At 36.6% G+C, this 27675-nt stretch overlaps 2 protein-coding genes across 2 annotated transcripts in view; both read right to left on the minus strand.

The window, feature by feature from the left end:
* abl2 (c-abl oncogene 2, non-receptor tyrosine kinase) overlaps positions 1-11185 on the minus strand; it is a 30243-nt gene extending 19058 nt beyond the window's left edge. The window contains exon 1 of the mRNA XM_079385236.1: positions 10505-11185. Coding sequence (XP_079241362.1) covers positions 10505-10739 — 235 coding nt within the window. The 5' untranslated portion in view covers positions 10740-11185. The remainder of the gene's footprint in view (positions 1-10504) is intronic.
* Positions 11186-12221: 1036 nt separating this feature from the next.
* LOC306849276 (sterol O-acyltransferase 1-like) lies at positions 12222-24656 on the minus strand. Its single transcript, XM_079384199.1, has 16 exons — positions 24508-24656; positions 24144-24256; positions 21048-21106; positions 19563-19705; positions 19281-19340; positions 18932-19039; positions 17887-18169; positions 17628-17706; positions 17465-17546; positions 15705-15750; positions 15461-15590; positions 15210-15307; positions 14907-15005; positions 14079-14214; positions 13655-13800; positions 12222-13572 (listed from the first exon to the last, which is right to left on the minus strand). The coding sequence occupies exons 2-16, from the start codon at positions 24247-24249 to the stop codon at positions 13495-13497; spliced, it is 1653 nt and encodes a 550-aa protein (XP_079240325.1). The 5' UTR covers positions 24250-24256; positions 24508-24656; the 3' UTR covers positions 12222-13494.
* Positions 24657-27675: the final 3019 nt, after the last annotated feature.

Raw genomic sequence — 27675 nt, forward strand, 5'->3', positions numbered from 1 at the left:
ATGCAGCAATCCAAAAGAGTCAATCTAATCGTCATTCAGACAAAACTTTGCTTCAAGAATTAGCCACACTGCTGATGTAATCTAATCACTAGCACACCCTGAGCACATGCGAGTTAACCCATTCCTCTTATCGGCAAGACATATCGGCAGACTTTTTCATATCAGGCCGATGCCGTTATTTACATTTAAAGCCATTATCGGCCGATTCCGATATGAGTCCGATAATATAGTGCATCCCTATTTAAATCCGCATCTAAAGTTTCCCGCACTGTGCAGAATAATAATAATAAAAACAACAAAAGGTGTCAGTGACTTCTGCCTCTAGAGACTGCTCTCGCACTGTATAATGACAGCAGACTCTTCTTAGCCGCTTCAGCAATGGACACAACCCAGAAAAACTATCGGCATAGATTTTTGCCCGTTAACCGAGAGTTCCAGCAATCAACTATCAGTGCCGATTAATTGGCAAAACCAATTCATCTGTCATCTTCTAGTAGAAAGTATTTAGAAACTGAACAAACCACACTTCAGCTTTCAGAGGTGAGGCAAGAAACTCCATTACACCCTAGAGCGCTGGTGAAGTGTTGCATTAGGAATGACAGCACATGCTCACCTGTTTATCTGAAAGCGCTCAGCACATCACAGCAGAAGCCATGTGGTGCAGGATGAGGCCTATTTTTAGATCCCGCACAAAACAAAACTATCTGGCCATAAATAACCCCAGAATAATTACACTATGTGCGTGAACAGAGGAACCACCGAACAATGATTCCTCAAACAATGGGCCCACATAACCAGAAGGACAGATCCGGTTCATTCACAATGAGGATCCAACACAAGTACTCAGCAACAACAATTGCACAGTTGTCTCCCCTCTCAGTCAGTCTGTTCCTCTTTTCCAGGAAATGGCTCTCCAGTTGAAAAGACTAGTGCTGTATTACAGGCCAACAGACAATCTGATGAAGACAAACTACAATAGAAAGAGAGAACATCCGAAATTACTATGCAATTAACTGAATGTGAACAGGGATTAGAAATGAATTTAACAATTCCCATTCCAGTTCTTAACAGCCAATAAATTATTCTTTTAGTTCCTTTGAGGAAGAAATATCTGGAAAAGAATGTAATTCTAATGCCAAATGATTAGATGATTAATTTGTTTACACAGACTTTTTAATAGCTTTTACTATTAGAGGTAACCTAAATGCAATTCAATAATGGTTTATTTAAACAAATAATAAAATACTAAACACTATAATATATTAAATAATCAGATCAAATATTTTATATTTAACAAACTACAAAAACAGACAGTCGTATTACATCATTTACATCCTCACTTACAACAACAATTTCGGTTTAAATCTTATTCATCCACATGTAAAGACATGAGCTTGTGTTATGCTACACTATCTTGTTCAAAACTTACAGACCCTTTATGCCAAAATACTAGTGTTCAAATGTTTGGGGTTGGTAAGATTATTTTAATGTTTTTAAAAGAAGTCTCATGCAAAATACAATAAAAACAGCAATATTGTATATTCTGATAGCAAAGTTAAATTTTACAGTCACTTGATTAGTTTAATGCATCCTTGTTGAATAGAAGTATCTCTTTCCAAAACCCAAACTTTTGAACAGTTACTGTAGCATTGTGGAACTGCTTAATGTTTCTCCCGGGGACCCTCTTTTCCTTTATGCTGGATCAGAAGACTAGAACACCAAGCTTGACAAGCCAGCGCAAACACAAGGACCTAAAGGAAGGAGGTTTTCTGAAGCAACACGGTTTTGACACCTGATCAATATTTTCACCCTGTGGTGTCAGCGTTGTCTTTATTGACCTGACACAAGCTCCCTTTAAACATGCTCTTACTCTTCTGAAACAAACGTTTGATGGAACTTGGCATACTCTATGTCATACTCTTGGCATACAACGCCACCTCAAGACACTTTCAAGCCCCATCTGGATGAAACTATGAAATTATAAGTTCTTTTCACTAGAGCAATGTGATATTTGCATAATTTCGCATTATCTTTTATCTGCTGCAGTCAACAATAACAGCGACAAAAAGTGTTAGATTGTAGTGAGGTTTTAGTTAACACTGCAATGTAACCAGTGATGACAAGATGTGACATCAATGAAAAAGACTTTACACAGACTTACATATTTACACACTTAATCAGACAATCCTTAATCTCTATCAATCCTTGCCCTCTATTTCTCAGTCTTTGCTTTGAGTCATTTTTTTGTGCAGATAGCATCCAGACCTGCGGCTGCTCCCTCTGAATAACATCCACCTCAGCTTACACACATCTAATGCACCGATGATCTGGTTGCCACAACAGAGTGGGTAGCACAGAATGCGTCAGAATGCTCATATCCTCCATATCTGATGAAATTTTCACAGCAGCCTCATCCTCTCGTTCTTAACAGCCAACTTGCTCATTCCATATAGGCACTGATGAAATAGAATTACATCATGAAAATGTTTGTTATTTATGCAATACCATTCCATTTTGGGGTCAGAAAGGTTTTTGTTTAAAGAAATTCATGCTTTTATTTAGCAGGGATGCATTCAATTAAAAGTAACAGACAGCACATTTCAATTTCAAATAAGTGCTGTTCTTTTGAATTCTCTGTTCATCAAAGAATCCTGAAAAAACTGTATCACATTAAGCAGCACAACTGTTTTCAACACTGATAAGAAGAAATGTTTTCTTAGCACCAAATCAGCATATTAGAATGATTTCTGAAGGATCATGGGACACTGAAGACTGGAGTAATGGCTGCTCAAAAATTTAGCTTTGACATCACAGAAATACATTTACATTTTAAAATGTTTTAAAGTAGGAAATAGTTATTTTAAGTTGTAATAATATTTCACAAATAATAAAAAAAAAATATATAATTATTCAAATAAATGCATCCTTGGTGAGCATAAGAGTTTATTTCAAAAACATTTAAAAAAAAACATTTACAGGCCCCAAATTGTTGATAGGGTAATGTCTAACCACTCGTTTAATACATTTTAATTATTAGTGTTAGACAAATGTCTATAAACACAAAAATAATACACCTCTTTGTGCAGGTCTAAAAAAAGCCTGCTTAACCAAGCAACACCTACAGGGCCTGCATTGCATACAGGATGTGAGAAATACATTTTTAAAGACGAAAGCTTTAAAATACACATTCTCAAAGGAAATTAAACCGTGGTGGTTAAGCCAACCACGTCACCAGGTGAGGGTGACTGCATTAATTCAGTCTCATAGATAAGACGGCTTAAGCCTTCAGTATTTAATGAGCCTGGTGGGCTAAACCCATTAGTTTATGGAGAGTAAATGAGACGGATGGATTGAATCAGCCAAGTGGTCTTGCAATCAGGAAGTGTTGGCAGGCTGTGAAGATCCTGTCTGAACATGCATCATGACCTCAATAGCGCCAAGGAGGCGTCGTCCATTTAACTACCATGGTTGTTGGGTGTTGACAAACCTACCAGTGGATTTAATTATGCCGTACTTCACTGATCATAACACGTTTGATTCAAACGTCCATTATCAATACCAAACAGAACACTCAGTTTCAGAAACGTCCCATGAAGTGAACATGACGCACGAGAAATAAACAAAAACATTCACAATAACAACATAAAAATGCACAAAGGCTGGGAAAGGGAATGGGCAATGACACTTGAACTAAGCAGATGCTAGGACCCGTCTCTCTCTCTGATGATAATGCCGGTCTCCAGGATTTAACCCTAATCTCCTCTCTGTCCCATTGGATTTCACTACTGAATTGTGGGATTACTCACTCTGCATTCCAAGACATACCATAGCGCTCAGACAGGCTACAGACGCATTGCTGATGTGATTCAACTGAGATTCCTTAGAACTACTTTGATGTGTATGTGACCAAGAATGAAAGGCCAAACAGGGTTTTTATTGGGTAAGAAATATTTTGAGATATTTTAACTAGGGGTGCTCCCGATTGATCGGCTACCGATAACCGCATTGGTCTCTAAAAAGGCCGATCTCAAAAAAACAATCTCAAGCTGATGTGAGAGGTTTGGCATGACATGCAGCGGCACCTTCTCAGTCTCTGTCCGGCGCGGGTGAAATAATTATAATGCTGTACAATTCCTATTTCTTCATTAAATAACTTATAAAGCAATTTGAAAAGTTTCTGTGAGACAATTTCACAAACAGCGTGAGAGAATCACCGCACGCACTCTCTCTCTCAAAATGCGCAAATGACTTTAAATCACATCCCGTCTGCACTATAGCGAGCTGCACGCTGCACAGTTGACAGTAATTATCATTTGCACAATCGAGTGTCGCATCGTCACTAAAGTTTCTTGCCAGTTTCTTAAATTCTTGCCAGTGTTTAAACCATTCAGCGCTCGCGCGATCTCCTGGAGATTGTTCTCATGCACACTCACAGCGCGCGCGCGCACGCGCACACACACACACACACACACACACACACACACACACACACCGTTTACATTGCGTATGCGGTGCATATTTTTTCTGCCCTTATGTTAACGGATTAGAGCGTTCATACTGCACACGGTTGCGGCCCGGCAGTGCAGTACTCGTTTCCACTGAACACGCTGAATTAAAGTGACAGCGCATTGTTCTTTATGAACTGCAGGATTGCTTGTGAAATATTTACATGCCAAAGAAAAGGCAGTAGAGCTGACTTTCTGTCAGTGGTAAGTTTTAATTTAGAATGTTTGTGATAACGTAAGAAAAGTAGTTTAAATGTTATGTCACTTGCTTGTGCAACTTAATATAGGAGTAAATGCAAAAAGCATTGAATAATGTGTTTCTTATATTTATTGCATTTAAACAAATCTATGAAAGATTGCATTACTGTACTGTGTAAAAAAGTATTACAATGCTGAAAAAGCATTTTAAGTAACAATGTTTGGATTTGAAATCAAAATAATGGATAAATGTTGTGTTAGTAAACAGCCATGGATCAGGAGCAGACTCCCATGTGAAAGCACACACTGTAAAAAAATAAATAAGGCAGCAGCAGCATAAATTAAGCTAGTAAAATTTTAAACTATGATAATATTTTAATAATACATAACATAAAATGTTTTCAAGCTGCAATGCATGCTGGGAAATTGTGCAATATTGTTCAGTGTAAAATAGTTTGTTCATGACTCAATTTTAAAAGTTGGGAGAACATTTATGTTGTGACAAGTAAGGTAAATAAAACAACTTTTGCTAGTGACATGTTTAGAGTATTTTTGTTCAGTTCACACAGAAAATTTAACTGACTTCTACTAAAAATTCTTTGTTCAGGCTCTTTATTTATTTATTTATTTTAAACACTGGTTAATAGAAATTTTCGAAAGTTGGATTTTTTTTTACAGTGCAGTCCGTGCTTCTTCTGCACCGCTTATGTACCGCACATGGACCGCATACGCACTGCAGACGGAGTGTGTGTGAACCAGGTGTAAAAGGCCCATCTCACATACAGCTCATGAAATCAGGCTTGTGATGTGTGTAAGCTATTGTGCAACAATTGCACGATTGTCAAAACAAAAATGCAGAGCATGATCAAACGTTCAGATGAGATAAATATATATTTTTGAAAAATGTCTAAAGAATGCCCTCTTCCACCCCTCAAATTAAAAAAATCCTCTCTCACAAGAGTTACGGAATTCATTTTCAAAAAAGAAATTCAGGTCCTGAATAAATGTCTAAAAATCTTGATTGGATCTACATGATAAAAAGAAGGCTTTAAAAAGAAAGTTTAAGAAGTTTTCAGTGCCCAGATAAGATTTTTTTTTAATTTTCTAAACAGTGAAGTGCAGAAAAATGCTTTTAATTGTTTTAATTTCCATGAATCAGTTCTTTAAAATTGCCTGTTTCAATGAATCAGTTCAAAGCACTGATTCACTTGCATCATCACACATCAAAACAGGGCCAAAAGAGCTGAAAATGGCTAACCAGCTATGACTGGCCTAGAGAGAAAAACATTGAAAACCACTGATCTGCAAGGAACGGCAAAGGAGAAACACTGAATTGAAGAGTTCATTATCTCCATCACTGCCTCAACATACAAGAATTACTCCAGTGTGTCATCTAATCCAGACCTTAATAAGGATGCAAGGAGAGGATGGAACCGGATAAGGCTGTTAAAAATGAAGCAGGATTAGCGGGTGGCTAGGAGAGCACAGGCACCCACTTTCACACCAAGATGAGTATCCAAATCACAACTGACAACTGCGACATGTTTAAAAAAAAACTATGAAATGAACATTGATACCGGTACTCTGTTTGAGCCTAGTGCCAAAAAGGTGTTCTAATGACCTCTAGTGGTGCAACAACAACTCAATTGAACCATGGGCCAAGAGAGTCCCATCAAGTCTTCACAATGAGTCAGAAAGAAGTCTGAGACTACTTTATAAAACTTCTCCTCAGCTGTTTTGCTTCAATCTCTCTCACATATCAAAAAATGGATTGTTTAATCTAATTTATTCCCTAATTCCTATCATCTTACATCCTGGGAATTTCACACGTGTCATAGTGCTGCTGTCCATTCAAAGATAAAACAGAGATTTATGTAACACAATTACAACTCAATTACAGCAGCACTATGCCTGCTTACCAGAAACAAAATGATGATGTACATACAGCCCAAAAGCCATAACTTCACTCAAAACCATCCATGCTGTTCTCTCATATTTCTTTAACAGTCAGTCTGGACTGAATTCTCATTAAATGAGTCTCATTTGAAGCCACTGCAAAATATCAACATTGTATTAAATGTGTCTAACTGTGAACGAACAAAGTGTTGTTGTGGCTTGGAAATGCATAGATATAAAATGATGGAACAGCTTTAGACAAATTTTCTATACTTTTTGCCTTCTGAAAATGTGCCAACTGAAGGTCCACACTGTTCTGAGCTCTAAAAATCAATCGTTTTGGGTACTTTGGACTACATTAGGTGCAGGGCAGCACTTTGCACCACCCTACTGAAATAATAAAAGCCGACTGGTACAGGATTGATAAATAAATAAAAAGATTGCAGAATTGGCCCTGTGACCTCAGAACGGCAGCAGGCTGACTCACTGGCTGTCTACAGGGGATGGGAGACGTAGACAGGACCACTCATTTATTCATTTATCCCTCCGTCTGACCACGCAGGTCAATTAAGAGCTATTCGTCACAGTCGCTTCCGATGGAATTTCACTAGTTAGAAAAGAGATGAATATTCTACTGGATCTGACAGAATTTCGCTCCGAGCTTGAAATGAGTCATCTGTCGATGTCCCGAATGCTCTATTGGGCCAAAATGATTTGGGAAATCGAGCAGTCCACCTCCCCTTATGCCTCTTCATAGTCATCAGACTCTGAGTGATGACCGCACTGCAGAGTTTCAAAATCAAACAGTGAGAAAGCTTCCTTTTGATGTTGTAACAGAATGTTAATGAGAATTCTACAGTGATTCTGCAACCCTCAGCAATTTCACATTTCATCTGAAAAGAAAATATTTTCATATTTACTCCAAAATCATATGCTGTTTTTTTCTTTTTCAATATAGATTTTTTTTAAGGGCCGATGCTGCTATATTACAGATAAGGGTGGCAGATGGTCGATTTAAATATATAAAATCAAACATTACCTTTAAAGATAAATATTTTGTATTTAACATATTTACTATATTAGAAATAAACAATTTGAAAAATCAATATAAAAGAATAAACTTGAAAATTTTGATTCTTCACAAATAAAAAGATATACAAAAAATAAGTACCATTCTGACACTCCTTGGCCAAACAGAAAAACTTATCAGCTGATGCTGGTCGTTTAAAAAATGCCAATTATCAGACAATATCACATCTTATTGATATATTGGTCACCCACTCATGGACAATCATCACAAAACAAAAAACAGTCGTAGATCATCCAGGTAACCCACACACAGTATTAAGAACCAAGGGTTCCCAAACTTTTGAAGGGGTTATTTTAATAATTTCAGCTATTTTTTTTTGTCTTGTGGACTAGATGTAAACATATTTTATGTAAAATATCTTACTCAGGACAGTACTAAATAAAAAAATAGCATGCATTTTGTATGATCTCTCTTATTTTGTTAAAATTATTCACATTTTCACAGATTCTTAAAGGTTGTTCCCAACCTTTCGCATGCCACTGTATACGACAGATATTTTGTGTTCGTAGAAAAAAATTGTAGGCTAACACTTTGCAATAATGTTTTACATGTTCTCATTAGTTAATGCATTAGCCAACAAGAACTGACAATGAGCAACGAGTTTTCATAGCATTTATTAATCTTTGTTAATATGAGTTAATAAAAACACAATTATTCATTGTTTATTCATGTTATCTTACAGTGGATTAATGAAAACATCCAACTTCTGCTTTAAAGAAGTAATTAGTAAATGATCAAATGAAAATTACGATTAATAAATGATGCTGAAGTATTGCTTATTGTTAGTTCATATTAACAAATCAGATCTTTTTGTAGTATTATAGGAAAAACTAAAAGCATACGGGTTTGAAACAATATGTAAACAACAACAACATGTTTTTATTTTAAGGTGAAATATCTCTTTAACCTCACAGATGAGGCTCTGACTTCCTATTAAAGCAATTTCACAGATAGACAACAAAATGTGAGGGCAGGATTTTCCGCATCATCCTTTAAATCTTCTAAAAACCTCTAAATCTTTATGTTAGTCACTCCAACTAACTGTGCTACAGGAAGAAAAATCTGTGTTTGTTCCAAAAAATCTGGTTTGACTGAGGAAAATTACTCAAATTCAGATCTTTCCTCTAGAGTCTAGACAGACTAGATGTTCCTAAAATGTCCTAGTCTCCCTCTAACAGACTTCAGTGTCAGATATAAGATGTGTCTGATGAAGTTGATCATGGTAGTTAATCAGGCCTGTAACCCTACGATTATTATCCTGATTATTCAGATGACTTTCAGCCACAGCTATACGTCCGACTATAAGCAATGAGAGTAAAAATAACTCATCTGCAGCCCTCACAAGTCAGTGTTTCCAGCCGAAGGGTTTCACTGTCAAGATGTGACAAGCTCCTCTTTTGGCATTCATCAACCCACCCTGTGGAGAAGAGACCAACACTGGGAACAACGCTTCATAGAGACTTAATGCAGCTCCTGTGTAATGGACAACAGACAACACTGTTCATCTAAAACCATCCAAGATTATGTCTCGACAGTTAATGTAATCCCAGCCACAGTCACAATAATCCCAACAACACCTGGAACATGAGATTTATGAAAAGATAAATCTGTGTGACACATTAATGCCAGACAAACAGTATTACGATCAAATATGTGTTTTGTGTTACTGCCTGAAACAAATGAGTCAGTGAAATCACTCACAAGCGAAATCCCAGAAAGCGGTGGCTTTCCCAGCAGCAAGTGCTTCATAAGAGACAATAACTGCCAGTCCCTATCAAATAACAGCAATCAGATAGCATTTCTACAGTTAGGATAGCATTGTGTCTGAGCTTCCCTTTCTCAATTCAGTTACCGCCCTTAAACAACCACAATCGTCAACATCAAATGGCAAATTTACACTGCAAAGGTGGTGCAGAAACGCTTCTGAAGTGGCAATTGTGTCTTTACACATGCCGTTTAATGCAGTTGCGCAGCATTTTTAAATATACATTTACACTATAGGGGCTAAGGTGGTCATGTGGAATTTTCTCATATTCAGATCATATAATTATATTTAAAAATACATTTCCACAGGAATATTTCTATAGCTTTAACAAGATCATCTTAAAGAGAAGATGTAAACATTGTCAGTACCGCTGATACATCTCAGAAGCATATTTTGGATAGTTTTAAGTGACAGCACACTAATTTGTCATTTTGACAATGCTTTTAACCAATCAAGAGTTTCACAATACACTAATTTCAGTGAGAGTCAATCTTGGTATAGGTACAATGTTGTTATTAAATGTATCGACACATACTGGGTTCGAACCTAAAAATTACAGCAACACACGGTTATACTCTACAAAGAAAGGTCCCAATGGAAGGGGACCAGACACTGACCATGCTTGACTATTTACAAAACCCATGTTAAATTCACAAACTGCTTCTACCAGATCTGTAAACACCACAGACATTCCCAAAAAATCAACTGTTGTCTTGATGTTGCTCTGCTGTGCGTGTTGTTAGGATGAAACAAGTTTAAGTTGTTACATTTTTAGGATGGTCTGCCTCAACAGTGCTCACCCATGTCAAAATTCAAAGGAAATTTGTTAAATAAGTGTTTGAACTCATTCGTGATGTCAAAATAGCACTGTCTAGATAGGCAGCACACTAGATTTTGCAGCACAGCCTGATAATCATGGAGTATTTCCGCCGATCCTGACGGATCCATCTAAACCGGAGAGCAGCTCCATACTTCACCGACAGCGATAAGCAAGTTAGCAGTGACTCAAAGCAATAAACATGCACAACGAAGACCTGAATGTGTTCATACCTGAATGCAAGGTGAAAACATTGATTCCAGGATCCAGCATGATGTTCGCTGCAGCGGCGGCAGTTCTGCCCAGTGGAGTCCCGGTGATGTTGATGTTGCTGCCGCCGCCGCCGTCTCGGGGTCTCCTCCCGGAGTTGCTGGCTCGGTTGGTTCTGCCCTGCTGCTGTTGCCCCTGCGGTGGGGTCTGGATCCCCGCGGAAGCCCCTTCTCCCACGCGGCCTACCTGTTGTCCCATCCTGCGAGTGTTCTGGGTGGGAAAATAACACAGATCTGTGGAAAGACCCGCCGTCCGTTTGGACCGCTCACATCCCCCAAAGAACAACGCGCGGGACAACGGCCTGTTCTGTTCGGGATGATAGTCTTCCCTTTCTTGGTCACCCCTCCTCTACCGGACCAGACCGAGCTCCGTTAGCTTAGCTTAGCAATCTGTGTATGAGAGAGAGAGTGTGTGTGTGTGTGTGTGAGAGAGAGAGCGAGAGAACCCACCCACCACCTAACAGCTAACAACGCACAGTCTAATCGTTAAATTCTACCAAACGGCACCGGATAAGCGGCACTGTTAAACAGGAATGTACGATCCCCCTGCCCCCAGCGCTGTTTCTCTTAAAGTGGACCCGTCTGGGGTCGTTCCGTTCTGCTCCAGCCGCTGCGCGCCCCCTCCGCCGCCGCCATCTTTACCGCAGAATCAGTGGCGTGCGCTGCACGAGCCAATGACGGAGAGCGCGGCACACCATCATCACGGTGATGCCAAAGATCCTCTCTTTTTAATACATGAATATTAACATAAGCAAAATTAAGAGAATTGTTCACTTATATAGTGAATAACATCTTCAGGACAATAACTGAGTAATGTAAACAGTACAATAATAAAAACAAAAAGTTGTTATTGAAGTGCAATATAAAGCATAGAATGCTACTTCACTTATATCAATATCATATTCGATAATATGCTTTGATAGCAGGGTTATTATAGTAAACTAAAACCATTGAAAAAACATTTACTTAAAAAAAAAATTATATATATATATTTATTTATACACACACACACACACGTTTCTTACCTTCGTTTAGTTTAACTTAATGTCCTAAAATAACTAAAAAATAAAAATCATGGAAACATATAAAAAAAAACTAATAAAAATAAAATGAATACAATTTCCAACTAGAAAGTGGAAAATATAAAATTAAAAATGAATTAAAAATATTGATAACACCCATATGTAGTAGGGCAATCCTAATATAGCATAATCTATGTTTTGCTCCTAATTTAATACATTTTTAGCTCTACCAACAGCAATGGCAAAATATAGTATACTAAGGCCCGGTTTCACAAACAGGGCTTAGCTTAAACCAGGACTATGCCTTAGTTAAATTTAGATATTTAAGCAACTTTTACAAAACTGCCTTCGAAGAAAACATTAATGTGTGAATCACAGAACAATGACACTGACAAGATATTTTCAGTTGAGACAGCTCAAACATGCATTTTAGTCTGGGACTAGCTTAAGCCTTGTAAGTGAAACTGGGGGTAATAGTCTTAAATATTAAAATAATAATCTTTCATTTCTGCAACATGATTTCATCTGTAAAGAAATTATATTTTAATTAACTTTTCATGTTTGATTTTATGTGGTCAATTCACATGAAACATATTAGCCGGATATATTATACTGATATCACATGAATGGTACATAGTGCATACAAGCAAACAATTATAGTCAGTTAAACTGTTTATTTGTCCATTACAGAGCATGTTGGTACAGGCTACGCACTGAACATTTCATAGTTTAAAAATAGGGCATCGGTTTAGATTATTCCAAAATATTGATCACTTTTTTTGTGATGAAAATTACAGTCATCAGCTATTCTAGAAATGACAAAGGAACATTTACATGGCAGGTGCCATAAAGAAACAATTTGAAATGCTGTGTGCAGATATACAGTAGTCCTAACATTCAACTCTCCTTCACCACCTGCTGGTCATCACAGTTATTGCAGGTATGTTTTTAAAATATAATACAATCTCAAACATCTTGTGGAATAGTAGAGAATTCACTAAAAACTCTTTGCACTAATAAATGCCATTCAAAATGTCCTAGACTTTATTATTACTATTTTTTTTATAAATCCGCTGCATGGCAGAGTACATCATAATTTATAACTAACAAAGGGATTGTGCTTGAAAACCATTAGTAATAATGATCACGAGTGAACCTCAACATTTCCAAAAATCTGATACCCTATTTTGTAATAAATAATTCCTAAAGCATGGCTTTTAAATTAGTATCTAATTAATTTAGCTCTAGGGAAGAAAAAAAAAAAAACATGAAGTCCAGACTATCAGTCCAACTCTTCAAACAGGGACTAAAATAAATAAAACTGGCAGAAAGGAGAATTTCCCCCAAATCAAAGTCATTTTAATTAAAACTCTAGGAGTAAAAAGTAAGAAGTAAACTATTTTTGTGTTTCACAGCAGTATGGCACATAATTTAAATCCACTAGGGTTATAGAGTTCGCAACCCCGCTCGTAAACATTCTACAATTTTGTGTAGTCCAGACAAACTGGTTAAAATGTACAACATGTATAATGTTCCATGGCTTCTCCAGTACTGAAATAACACCACAATATCAAACACTATGTAAGAAGTGGCAGTAAACAAAACACATTTACTGTATAATCTGATCTCAACTCAACTTCTCAACATCAGAGGCTTCTAAAAATAGAATCTCTTTAGCCAGATCAGACATAACCTAAAATAGATTTTCAAATGCGAACTAGGAATTTGAAAGGAACCAAAGAAATATTCATAATGCACATTATAGACATTCTACATTCTATTATGGGTGTTATAATAAATATTAAATATCTAAGGCCTCTTCATTGTCCTGTAAGATTGTCACTTTTCACTTTGTTTGGTCAGAGTGCAATACCTAGAATGCTAAAAAAGTTCCGAACAAATCTGATTCATCTGGAGGCTGGTGGTGTGGCTTTAGTGAGCATCTACAGCAGTGTTAGTCTGTGGAGTACAAGTCCAGGATCGAGGCTTCAGCAAATCTAGGAAAGACGGCTGAGGAAACAAAAAGAAACCACGAATATATAAATAAATTCACAAACTAGATGAACCTACCAAGAACAAGCACTTTGTTTACCTCTTGAATGGGACAGAAGCGCTGCGCGTACCACTCCTGAGAGTACAGGCAGATGAGAACGCCCTGACCCAAGAACAGCGCAGTCCACATGATCACGTTCCAGATCGGCCCTTTTCTCCGGTCATCAAGAACGAAGTTAAACACCACTAAGAGAAACATGAGTGCATTAGAGACTTTCATATTCAGGCTCTGTTATGTCATAAAACAGAGTCATTTTAACCGAAGCTTAAACCAATGTCTAGGTGGTTATCTGGCATCCCAGCCTGCCCAAGCTGGTTAAATTGGTCTGTTTGGATGGTTTTTGGTAGACCAGCTGCTGACCAGCTAAACACCAGCTTGGTCAGCTGTAAAACCAGCTTAAGCCAGCTAAGACTATCAGTTTTTTTCAGCAGGGACATACTCTTGTAATAAATGAGATTCTTACTTCCAAAGCACATGAAGAGGCAGAACATGACGGGATAGAAGAAGCCAAAGCAGATGGCCAGGACGTACTCGTGCACCACAGCAGACACAGTAAAAACAACCAACATGGCCGCTGCACGGAATCGCTTCTGTGTCATCTAGATATGGATGATCACACTTGGTTTAGCTTGATGCACGTTTGGACACAATTTCACACAAATTCCAGAGTCCACTCAAATAAACCAAAAATAGATTGTTTATTGAAATACAGCACAACATAGGGCCATCGCCAAGGTCCAATCTGAAACACTGTTTACACCAATGAATTTCAGTGATTCCTGGATGATTTTTAAGTGATTATATACCGTATACATATAGCCAATTATATATATATATATATAATAAAATTAGCGCTGTCAAACGATTAATCACGATTAATCGCATCCAAATTAAGTTTTTGTTTACATAATATATGTGCGTGTACTGTGTATATTTATATATAAAAATGCACACACAGTATATATTTTGAAAATATTTACGTTTATATATGTATATTCTTATATTATATAAAAATATATTTAATATATAAACAACATATTTTTCTTAAATATATACATGCGTTTGAATTTATATATACACAATAGATATACACAGTCTACACACATATATTATGTAAACAATAACTTTTATTTTGGATGCGATTAATCGTTTGACAGCACTAAAAACAATTGTATAACAATTATTTACAGTAATTATATAGAATATAAATTATAATCAATCAGTCAATAAATAAAGAATAACTAGAATCATTTATCTTATATTCTGTGCTCATTTTCAACTAATGACTTACCCACAGAAAGTCCCTGTAGATATAGTAATAAAGCCAATCATGTACTACAACATTCCATGTGCGGTAATAGTTAGCAAATGAAGTGGAGTTCCACCAGTCCTAGAGAAAAAGCACATTATTCAATGAACAATTGTAAAATGGCAACATAATTAAGCATTAATCTTGTTTTTTTTTTTTTTCTTCAATAAAACAAATTTGATCATGTGGAACATGAAATATAACACTGCAGTATAAAGCCTATAAGATTGAAGGGTCTATATTTGTAAAATTAAATACAGGACACATTTTGGTGCTGTTTGTTACCTTATAAAACATTCTGTCTCCAAACCGTAGCATTTCAGCAAATGCATTAAGCCAGCAATGCAGAAAGGCAAAAAATGCCAAGAAAAGCACCAGCACTCCTATTGATATAAGACAACACCATTACACAAACTGCATTAATTTGTGCACTTTTTTATTCATCTGTGTCTTCTTCAGTGTGTAGACATCTTATCAGTATAAAGGCATCTAAAGATGTGCTAAATTAAAAAGTGGCTGTCTTGTTGACATTCTACCTGGCAGTATAGAGTTGAAGACACACAACACCATTGCCCTCAGGTCAAAGAGCTGCATACTGATACTGCGGAACTGAGGGATACACAGCCGCACAAATATGTAATATGCATAAAACAAACACCCGAGCACCTGGAATGACACAGAAAAAAACATATTCAAGATTTCAACATAACATTTACCAAGTCTTGACATAAATGTTCATAAAAATCACAACTTAAACATGTACTCTTTTAAAGAGCCCACCTGCGAAAACTTTGTAGCCACATAACCCCACCGAATACATGGATTTCTACAAGGACAAAGTAACATAAGTGAAATCAAAACGGAATAAAAATATATGTATATTTTTTATTTATTACTTTTATACATGCTATTTCTATGAAAACAGATACCAATGCACTGCTAAAACTTTTAGCTTAATAATAAATACATATATATATATAGTGCCCTCCAAAAGTATTGGGACAGTGAGGCCAATTCCTTTATTTTTGCTGTAGACTGAAAACATTTGGGTTTGACATCAAAAGATGAATATGAGATGAGAGATTAACATTTCAGCTTTTATTTACAGGTATTTTCATCTGGATCTGATACACAACTTAGAAGATAGCAACTTTTGTTTGAACCCACCCATTTTTCATGTTACCAAAGTATTGGAACATGTGACTGACAGGTGTGTTTTGTTTTCAGATCCGTGAAGACTGCATTTATAGTTAGTTAGACGTGTAACCAACATGAAAACCAGAGAGGTGTCTATGGGTGAAAAACGAGCAATTGTGAAGCTGAGAGAAGATGAAAAATCAATCAAACACTGGCAATAGCAAGTACAACCATTTGGAATCTCCTGAGGAAGAAGCAAGCCACTGGTGTACTAAGTAACACACCTCAAACGGGTAGATCAAGGAAAACATCTGCAGTTGATGACAGAAACATTGTGACAGCTGTAAAGAGGGCAGGAGTGAAGGTATCTGTTTGCAGAAGACTTCATGAACAAAAGTACAGAGGCTACACCAGAAGATGCAAACCACTCATTAGCAAGAAGAATAGGAGACGAGCCTCAAAAATTCTGGGACAAGGTTTTATGGACTGATTTTATGGACCAAAGTGATGGAAAGGCTAAAGTTTGGAGAAAGAAAGGATCTGCTCATGATCCCAAACATACAAGCTCATCTGAAACACAGTATACACAGGTGTTATAGTACACATTACACAAGTAATGTCATGGCTTGGGCTTTCATCGCTTCTTCTGGGACAGGCTCATTAATCTTCATTAATGATGTCACACATGATGGCAGCAGCAAAATTAACTCAGATGTCTACAGAAATATTTTATCTGACAATTTACAGAAAGATGCAACCAAACTGATTGGGAGATCCTTCATCGTGTAGCAAGATAATGACCCAAAACATAGTGTCAAAACAACAAAGTTCATCAGGGGCAAGAAGTGGAAGGTTTTAGACTGGCCAAGTCAATCTCCACACTTAAACCCTGTAGAGTATGCATTTTACTTGCTAAAGAAGAGACTGAAGGGAGTAACCCCCCAAAACCGAAAGAGGCTGCGGTGAAAGCCTGGAAAAGCATCACAAAAGAAGAATGCAAAAGTTTGGTGATGTCAATGGGTCACAGGCTTGATGCAGTTATTGAAAGCAAAGGATTTGCATCTAAATATTAAGTCTTTTTTACTTTAATCTGTTAATTCTATCTGTTCCAATACTTTGGTAACATGTAAAATGGGTGGGTTCAAACAAAAGGTGCTATCTTCTAAGTTGTGTATCAGATCCAGATGAAAATACCTGTAAATAAAAGCTGAAATGTTAATCTCTCATCTCATATTCATCTTTTGATGTTAAACCCAAATGTTTACAGTCTACAGCAAAAATAAAGGAATTAGCCTCACTGTCCCAATACCTTTGGAGGGCACTATATATATATATATGTATGTGTGTATGTGTGTTTGTGTATATGAAATATTTAATTTATACATATAAGTATATTTTCTTACCGTGGATAATTGTCTCTGTATATCAGGGTGGGTGCAAAGAGAAAGTAAATGTACTGGGTGAATTGAAGTACAGCTAACGAATCTGAAAAAAAGAAAGACAGGTGGTGAAAGTTTTTGTCAGTTTATTTCTGTGAAGTTAATAACATCCAAGTAAGGAGCTTACTTGCTTTGTTTCGTTCTAAGGATCGCACTCTTGGCACATTTTCCCTGATGAAAGAGTGAGCCTTCATTATCAGCCGCACCTGTTTAAAACAAACAACAGCAACAACTAGATTAAGCAGTGAAATTAAAATAAACACCTTCAAATATTATTAGACTTCTAATTAGTATCAAATTCAAATAAACACATTAAAGCAGAAAACAGAGCATCCAATAATCAGTGATATATAAAAACAAATCCTGTTGCTATGGTTACAGAGTACCTGCTCTAGAATAAGTATGAAGCATGAAGCAGGGGGAAGGCCGTTCTTCAGCACCACATATGTGGGCAGGAATCCCAAGCACAGTCCCTGGTACAGCAGCAAGAGAGAACCGGCCAGCACTGTCCATAAGGCCCGATGGTTTGACGTGGGGTAAACCCTAGCCCAGACACTGAGCAACACATACGGAACCACAAGTGTGGACAGGAACATACACGTCCACGTGACAACCACTAGGGGGAACTGGCCAAACGCGTACACCAACAGATCAAACTCAAGCACCAGTCTAGAGAGGGCAAGAAAGAAAGATTTTTGCGGCTTACACAATTTACTTTACTCCAAGTAACACATGTACATGATAAACTAATGAGAAAACACTTTTTGCATGTATTTCTGACTGGGTTTTGATATCACTATATGAAGAAGTCTGAAACATTAATATTAATTAGCTTATGCTGATATTGCTAAATAATTTTCCTAGGCTGTCCAATCACATTACATAAGAAACTAAATTAGTTTACCATCAAATTATTCCTAAAAATAAAATATATAAAATAATTTTAACAAAATAGTTAAGAGTATATTACTTTCTCAATTCTCAAAACATTATATTTCAGTCTGGTAAAATCACTGATCTGTTCATTCTTTTTGTTCACACAATCACAAATGAACATTTAATTTATTTCATAACTTTATCCTTACACCAGCTAGAATACATTAACTGTAAACATGAAAATCAATTTAAATAACATAAGGAGTTAAAACTATTCAAAATTATAACACATATCAGAAATGTATTTTTAACACAAGCCAAAAGTATGTATTGAATAGTTTCAGAGCTCCTTTTCATTAATTTAGGAGACCTTGCAAACATTGTGCTTGCGAAGACAAAATTCTCCTCATATTTTGGCAAAAACAAAACCATTATGCATTTATGAAACCACACTGTTGGCAAGGTCAAAGCTTTAACATTTAAAACAAAGCTGCAGCTTACAAAACTGAAGCAAAACAGATTCCAAAAGTGTTTGTGAACTGTGAATGCTCTAACCTGCCCTCATCTATGAAATCCACGACAAGCGTGCTGAAGATGAAGAGGATGAGGAGGGCAATGAACATGTGATAGATGGTGCGAATGTGGTTCACCTCAAACAGATCACTGCAGAAAAATCATGTAATAAGCACAATTACTTTACAAATATTCATAAGCAGTACAACAATGATTCTCGTCTTCCTAATTAAACACTAAATTAACACACAAAAAAACTGCATTTCAAAAAACAGTTTACATTTCATAAATTGTGCTATAATAAACAGGTTTATTAAGGTCAGCTAATTTGACCACAGACAGAAACAAATCTCAGATTTTACACATATCAGCAAGATCATCCATGACTTACTCTAACAGGGATCGACGGATCACAAACTGCTTGCTTTGGCCTTGGGAAGGTCGTGTATGCCTACAGGAGCAGAAAGGAAGATAAAAAGGGTTAGACAACAGAAGAAAAGAGAAAAAGGCTAAAGGAATATGAGATAAAAGCACTAAGCTGATAGACTGGCATGCTAGTCATGTGATAAGATCAGACAATGAAAAAGAAATCATAAATGCAGTGAATTCAAGCAGATTTGAATGACAGTAAAAGAGAAGAGAATGAGATCTGGTTTGTGCATGCTATCAGTACCTGAGTTTGCTTTTCTCCTTATCTGAGAGAGGAAAGACTGTGCTCACATGGGACGAACCCAGACTGGCAGACTCCTCTATCAGACTGTCCATGAATTCATCGACTTGAGTGTCAAACTGCCTCATCAGGTCTGCCTTCAAATGCTGAAAAACAAACAAACAGCAAAACAGTAAAGACACAAAAGCTAGTCTCTTCTACGGAGGGTCTTACGAACAAGAACAGAAGGTTTGCAGAAGGTCTTATGAAGCGCAACACATCATATCCGTAAGATAAGAGTAATTCCGCCACAGAATCAGGTCTCATGTGATAACTCAAGCTGTCATGGTCATGTCTTTTTGACTGCAGCTGCTCTTCATGGAGACAAATGAAGGTCTTGTATCTCAAATAAACTTTTACGGATACTAAATTCGGTCACAGACTGAACTGAAATTGAACTGATGATGCAATACATCAAAGTCGGTCATTCTAATAAATTCTAAAGTTCAATCATTTGACAAGATGTCCTTGTTAGGGAAGTCTTTAGAAGATATATGTGTTTCAAACAAGGACATTGTATTTTCCCAAACCTCACTGCCCCTGGCTGACAACCGCATCCTTCCCTATTCTGCCTACACTTCCTGTAACCTTTACAAGCACTTACATCAAGCAGCGCAAAACAATGTTTGATCCCTAAAAACAAAGTCAAATTAATACTTTTTAGTCTGAACCTATTAAAAATATATTTTTTAGTCTGAATCTATTAAATTATTCAGTAATAAATTATACAATTTCACATGATGATTTGAATACACAATAAATAATAAATATTAAAATATTAAATAAATACTTTGATATTTTAAATCTATTGTCATGTGGCCAGCAAATCATAAAAAAAAAAGAAATATTCTCACAAAGAATCTGTAGACAGTATGTCAAGGTCAGTTTTTAATTTAAATGCTAAACATGTAATATTATATTATTCATTTATGTGTATAAAATACAATTATATAAAGTATAAATATAGGTATAAAAATATACAATATATATATAAAGATTAAAATGAAAGATGTGAACACTCATGTGCATTCAAGGGGTATTACATTGCAAGACTGCCTGTCATGTACTGTAAGCAACACATTTAACTAACCCACTAACAGAAAGTAAATATTTTTCATCATTTTTCATTGAGCCTGATGAACTAGAACAAAGTAGAACAAACATACAGAGATGCTAAAGAAAACAAAAGCTCGGTCAGTTTTACACTTAAATCACTGAAAGGATTTTGTCAAACCAAAGGTCACGCTTGAACTTTTAGGATCTTTTAATCTGTGACATAACATGTGATAATACAGATAATCTGTGATAAAACTGATAATCTGTTACAATACAATAATAAAGAACAAGATTTGCACACATATGACATTTAACACTGTTGCCTTCATTATTTTGATCTTTGATTTCCTTTAAGACAAGAAAAAAGTACTGAAAGCCTCTGAGCCATCCTACCTCAGCTTTCTTCTTCAGCTGTAGTTTTGCGCTGATAATGTGCTCCACTTCCACTGTTCCTGAAATGAGACATCAGTACAGTTCCCTCATGAATGCTCACAACTATACACAGATGGAGCAGGTCATTCTGGACACGTTTCCTGGTTACCATACCACTAATCTAACATAATGCAAACAGAATACCTGCATCCATTAGAGTGCAAACAGAAGAGATGGCGATTCATACAACAGTAACATAAATAAGGACACTGACCTCACAAAGATGCTCTAAAAAGCACTGAAAACTAATTTCATAATGATCAAGATGCCATCAAAAAAGCCACCACATGTATACAATCAAAAACAAATTCATTATTTCATTAGTCTGTAGGCCGCAGGTTTTCACCAAATGAAGATACACTATTTACTAATCAGTGTAAATACAAATATGTCATCGCTATATTATTAAAGACTAAAAAAGAGTCACTTTCATTTAGGAAAAAGAGACTTCACATTAGGATAGATGGATACATACGTCAAAGCCAATAGCCAATGAATGGACTAGACTTAAATATATTACAATTCATAGTTTTAAAATGCAGTAAAAAGAAAGACAGAAAGGAATGCAATGTCTTCATTTCAATCTATGGGAGAGTATTCTACGAGGTAATGAATAAATAGTAAGTGAAGAACTTGATGACTTTTGACAAAAAGCACTACAGTGTACAGAGTGTCTACGGTATATACAGTATATGAAAACCCTAAAATTATATATGCTAACCACTAACACTAACTCAAATGCTACACTGTGAAGCATTAACCTGAATCTACACTCCCCTCCAAAAGTATTGGAACAGTAAGGCCAATTCCTTTATTTTTGCTGTTAGACTGAAAACATTTGGGTTTAACATCAAAAGATGATTATCAGACAAGAGATTTGCATGCCGGCTTTTATTTCCAGGTATTTACATCTGGATCTGACACACAACTTAGAAGATTTCACCTTTTGTTTCAACCTACCCATTTTTCATGTGAGCAAAAGTATTGGAACATGTGACTGACAGGTGTATTTTGTTGCCCAGGTGTGTCCTATCACAATGATTATTCAAACAATAATTAATGTCTACACTCAGTTTCAGATTTGGGTTTTGCCTGTTCAAACTACATTTATAGTTGGTGTAACCAACATGAAAACAAGAGAGCTGTCTATGGGTGAAAATCAAGCAATTGTGAAGCTGAGAGAAGAAGGAAAATCAATCCGAGCCATTGCACACACATTGGCCATAGCCATTTCAACCATTTGGAATGTCCTGAAGAAGAAAGAAGCCACTGGTGTACTAAGTAACAGACATTGAACAGGTAGACCAAGGAAAACAACTGCAGTTGATGACAGAAACATTGTGACAGCTGTCAGGAAAGACCCTAAAACAACTGTAAGTGAGATCAGCAACAACCTCCAGAGGGCCGGAATGAAGGTATCACAATCTACTGTTAGCAGAAGACTTCATGATCGCCAATACAGAGGCTACACCAGAAGATGCAAACCACTCATTAGCAAGAAGAACAGGAAGGCCAGGCTGGAATTTGCCAAAAAGTACAGAGATGAGCCTCAAAAATTCTGGGACAAAGTTTTATGGATGAGACAAAGATTAACCTTTACCAAAGTGACAGAAAGGCTAAAATTTGGAGAAAGAAAGGATCTGCTCATGATCCCAAACATCCAAGCTCATCACAGTGGAGGTAATGTCATGGCTTGGGCTTTCATCGCTTCTTCTTTGACAGGCTCATTAATCTTCATTAATGATGCAACACATGATGGCAGCAGCAAAATTAACTCAGGAGTCTACAGAAATATTTTGTCTGCCAATTTTAAGAAAGAAGCAACCAAACTGATTGGGAGATCCTTCATCAAGCAGCAAGATAATGACCCAAAACACACTGCCAAAACAACAAAGGAGTTTATCAGGGGCGAGAAGTGGAAGGTTTTAGACTGGCCAAGTCAATCTCCACACTTAAACCCTGTAGAGTATGCATTTTACCTGCTAAAGAAGAGACTGAAGGGAGTAACCACCAAAAACAAACAACAACTGAAAGAGGCTGTGATGAAAGCATCACAAAAGAAGAATGCAAAAGTTTGGTGATGTCAATGGGTCACAGGCTTGATGCAGTTATTGAAAGCAAAGGATTTGCAACTAAATATTAAGTCTTTTTCACTTCTATCTGTTCCAATACTTTTGAAAAATGGGTGGGTTCAAACAAAAGGTGATATCTTCTAAGTTGTGTGTCAGATCCAGAGGTAAATACCTGGAAATAAAAGTCGGCATGTAAATCTCTTGTCTGATATTCATCTTTTGATGTCAAACCCAAATGTTTTCAGTCTACAGCAAAAATAAATGAATTGGCCTCACTGTCCCAATACTTTTGGAGGGGAGTGTATTTGACAGTGAGGTTGCACAATGAAACACTACTCCACAGAATTTGCAGTGTCATCATGTCAGAGTTAATGGGAATGACTGCATCATTGATAACAGTACTGGGCAGGACATGGCAATTTCTCAGTCAGGTCACACGGCAAATCACATGGCAGTCTGTTCATCCCAGAATTAACCTGTGGTTTCATTAACGTAACATGAATATGTCATGTGGCCATTGTTTCCTCATTCTTCTTTAATGCATATATGATTACACAGCTCAATACACGCAAGGTTATTATTGCAAATTAAAAACCATTAATTAATTAATAATATACCTATTTTCTACCACATAAAAATCTTTTATATTATTTTCCTCACTGAAAACTCCTACACAGACCGGGCAAAAGGGAAAAAAAAAAATCTCTTGTTGAGCCTGCAAATGAATAATATCAAAGGTATGCACTCTTTTATATGACAGAGTCATACAAATGATGGGTTGTACAAGTAGTACAAGCAACGTAAATAGTAAAGACACTAAGTGAAACATGTTGCAACTGATTCCAGTGGGTCAGAGTTGAAAGACCTACATTAGACCTAACAAAAAAAAACTCTCTTCATTAGAATCGTAATGTTTTGCATCTGCCTAATTTGAATACTCTGCACTTGAAGGATCAGGTCTTTATGTTTAGTGATTCAGTCTCACCATTACTGGGGAAGGGCACCTCTCCTGTGGCTCTTTCTGCTCCTGTGCCATCCTGGTCTGATGAAGGAACCACCTTATGAGACCCCCTGCGACCCTCATTCACCATCCTGCTGCTGGAAACCCAACACCAAGAACAAATGTGATCCTTCTAAAACGGAGTTATACATTACACCAAATTAGCTAACTGTGTTGATGCTGTCTGTATTTAAAACTAGCTTAAAACGACACTAACTATACGCACGAAACTCTATATGTTTATTGTACACAAAAGATATTCATTTACCAGGAAATGTTTCCGACAAAATAATGTCTGTTTTACAGGCTCCGTTTAAGAAAGACAAAAAACAACGTTTAGATCACTTACTTGTTCTTCTTCCTCAAAACTCACGTGTGTAATAATAATAAATTAAGCTTTCTGAAGACAGACTCTATGAATTTTGTTGACGCTGGCGACGCCGTATGATTGAAGCAGATCAGTGTGAAGGAAGCAGCAGCATCAGGTCTGTTGAAATCAACTGAAACAACAGGCGCTCGATCTCTACTGGGGGCGGAGTCTGCTTCGAAACGACATCTGATTGGACGAGCGGCTTCCACCGTAAACGTACAGTAACAGTACCTTACAGAGTTGCCTGGTTATCTCTCTCTTCTCAAAGATGTAAAGTGTCGAATAAATATATGAATCTCAAAACCATTCCAGAATATATGGCAAGGTCATATTTCACCCCAAATGCAAATGTGTCAAATGACGTCTGTGTCTTAAATTACTAAATGTTTTAAGTTACCTTTGTGAAGTAATACTGAAGTAAAGTGAGGATGTATAACTGTAAAATGACAACATTGTACTATCAACTCGTGGAGAATGAAGACATATGGTTAGATCCTGATCTAGTCACTATTGCTCATTGATGCCCCAAGTTATTTATTAAACACATTCAAACTGACTAATGTATGTGAAATGATGCCTAGTTTTAAATGGAGAAGAAAAGCAGTATTACTTGTTTATTGCATCATTTAGGAAGATGGCAAAAATACAGAGAATTTCATGACATATTTCTCTTTTAGAAAAAGAACATTTTTGCAATCTATTAAGTACATAGGGTTTTAATTTTTTTTATATCAGTTAATTAAAAACAAGGCACAGTCTAAAGGTTTAATAAATGCACTTTTTTTCTTCGTAACAACCTTAAATAAATCATTGCATAAATACTCACAACCCGCTGACACACAAGTCTAAACACATTTTCATGCTCACACACACACACACCAGGGAACAAATTTACTTATAATCTATACTGTAAAAAATGACCGTGATTTTAACGGTAAAAAACTGTGAAAATGCTACAGTAAAAACCTGTTAAATGGTTAACGGTAAGTTCGGTAAGAACTGACGTTCACAGAATTCCCTGCGTTGCATTTCAAATTTTGTTTGAATTTGATGTTTTTTCTTTGAAATTACGTTTCTTCTTAGTTTTTTCTAATCAGTTATGTTTATTAGGGTTGTATGTTACATCTAATGTTGTTAAATGAATGTTTATTGCATATTTCAGTTTAATGAGTCTCACCATGACGGTGTTCAGTGTTTGTGTGAATGACACTGTGCACCTTCCATGTATGTTATTTTTTAAAAGCTGCTTGTGATGGGCTTAGGTTCATCGTGTGATTTTCTCATCACCTGAATTTGGTGGTTATCAGTGTATTTCAAAGGTACAAAATAGATTGCGGTACTTCAGTAGGTTGGTATCTTATCATTATATCTGTTAATGAAATTACGGTATTTAAATTTTAATTTAATTTAAAACCGTAAATTTACCGTATTCTTTTATGGTAGAATTCCGGCAACCACAGCTGCCGTTTTTTTACCGTACATTGGATTTTTTTTTACAGTGTACCTTTACATTATTATGCAATATTCAAAGCCTGATTGTAGAGTATGTCCTTGGAACTATGCACTCCTCCTCCCTCCTTGTGTGAATGGAATCTATTTTTGGAAAGATGCTATAAAAAGCACAAATGTCCAAGGACGATGCTTGCATCTCTTTCCCAGGTTTCTCTTCCACCCTGCAAAAGAAAATCTCTTATGGGAAGGAAATGATACAATGTCTCCTCCGTGGAGCTCTGAATTCCCCAGAACCCTCACCTGTGATGTTATCTGCAAAGATAAGGCAGGGAAAATGTCTGGTGACCTCCTGTTATGGAATAGTTTTACTTTACGCTACATGGTAAAAAGCTGTTGTCAAGTGTCATACACTAATTACATGCCCTGAGATTGCTTCTAACTTCACAACCCTGTTGTGATATGATGACATGGGATGGATAGATTTCTTCATTGGAGTCTCCCCATAAGCGTAACACCCTCTTGGTGGTATCCTTATGAGATGAGAGGGAGTCAGAATATAAACGGATTAAGACAATCTCTTAAAAAGGAATAAAATATGTATGACATTAAAATTAAAATAAAGTCACATGCAGGAAAACTATTCCACTTACAGGAGGTCCTCTCCAACCTTTCACACCGTTCTGTCCTGATATTCCCTGAACTTCTTTCATACCCTGTTGATATAAACAATCCTTAAGAAAGCAAATTTAACTTTATTAAGCTTAAAATATACTTGAGGTCGAGATCATAGTTTAAATCCCATATTTTCAATGTTTCAGTGTGACACTACTGTACACTGCCGTTTGAATACTGCATGCCAGGGCACTGCAGGTCAGTTGGACTCTAATAAGATCTGTATCTAGGGCAAAGATAAGCAGAGCTATATAAATTACAATCACACCTGCAATTTCAGTACACACCTTCCTTCCAGTTGGACCCTGTAGAGCAAAACAAGAATCTGTGTCATCTATGCCATTGTTCTAAAGCAGATAAAGCTGGTCAATGAGTTTACAAAGAGACATACAGGTGAACCAGGGAATCTTTTGCCACCAGGAGGCCCACGAGCACCAGCTTCATCCTGCAAGAAATAACATATCTATGAATAAAGAATCAAGAGTTCACAGTAAATGTCCACAACATACGGCAAGCAGTTATTTACCTGTATGCCTTTCGGCCCAGGCCGTCCCTTGTACCCAGGAGCACCTTGCTTTCCCTGCAAGATAAAGGAAAACATTCCTAACTTCTGAAAAAAAAGCAACTGGTTGTTTTTTTATGTTCTTTCTAGGTTTCATTTGAACTTTCCTTTTCTCCTGGTGTTCCACTGGGCCCTTTCAATCCTCTAATACCAACATGGCACTGTAAATTACATTAATGAGCAAGGCCTTGATATGACCAATATGATCAAAACTTTGATGAAAAACCTGCTGAACACAATCTAGGCTACGTGCTTTGTCTTCTGATTGACAGTTCATACTATTAGTATAATTTCAATTAGCCTACATCTAACTTTTTGGCCATAGGAATATCAGCTACTGCAACAAATTGCATATTTTTGCTCAGTTTGGGCATCTGAATAAATCTGGGGTGATTTTTCTTATTATTTCATATGTCAGAAGCTAAAACAATTATCTATAGTCAGTGGCTACAGTGATACCT

Source organism: Barbus barbus, assembly GCF_936440315.1.
Source record: "Barbus barbus genome assembly, chromosome: 29".
In the NCBI taxonomy this organism is placed as follows: Eukaryota; Metazoa; Chordata; class Actinopteri; order Cypriniformes; family Cyprinidae; genus Barbus; species Barbus barbus.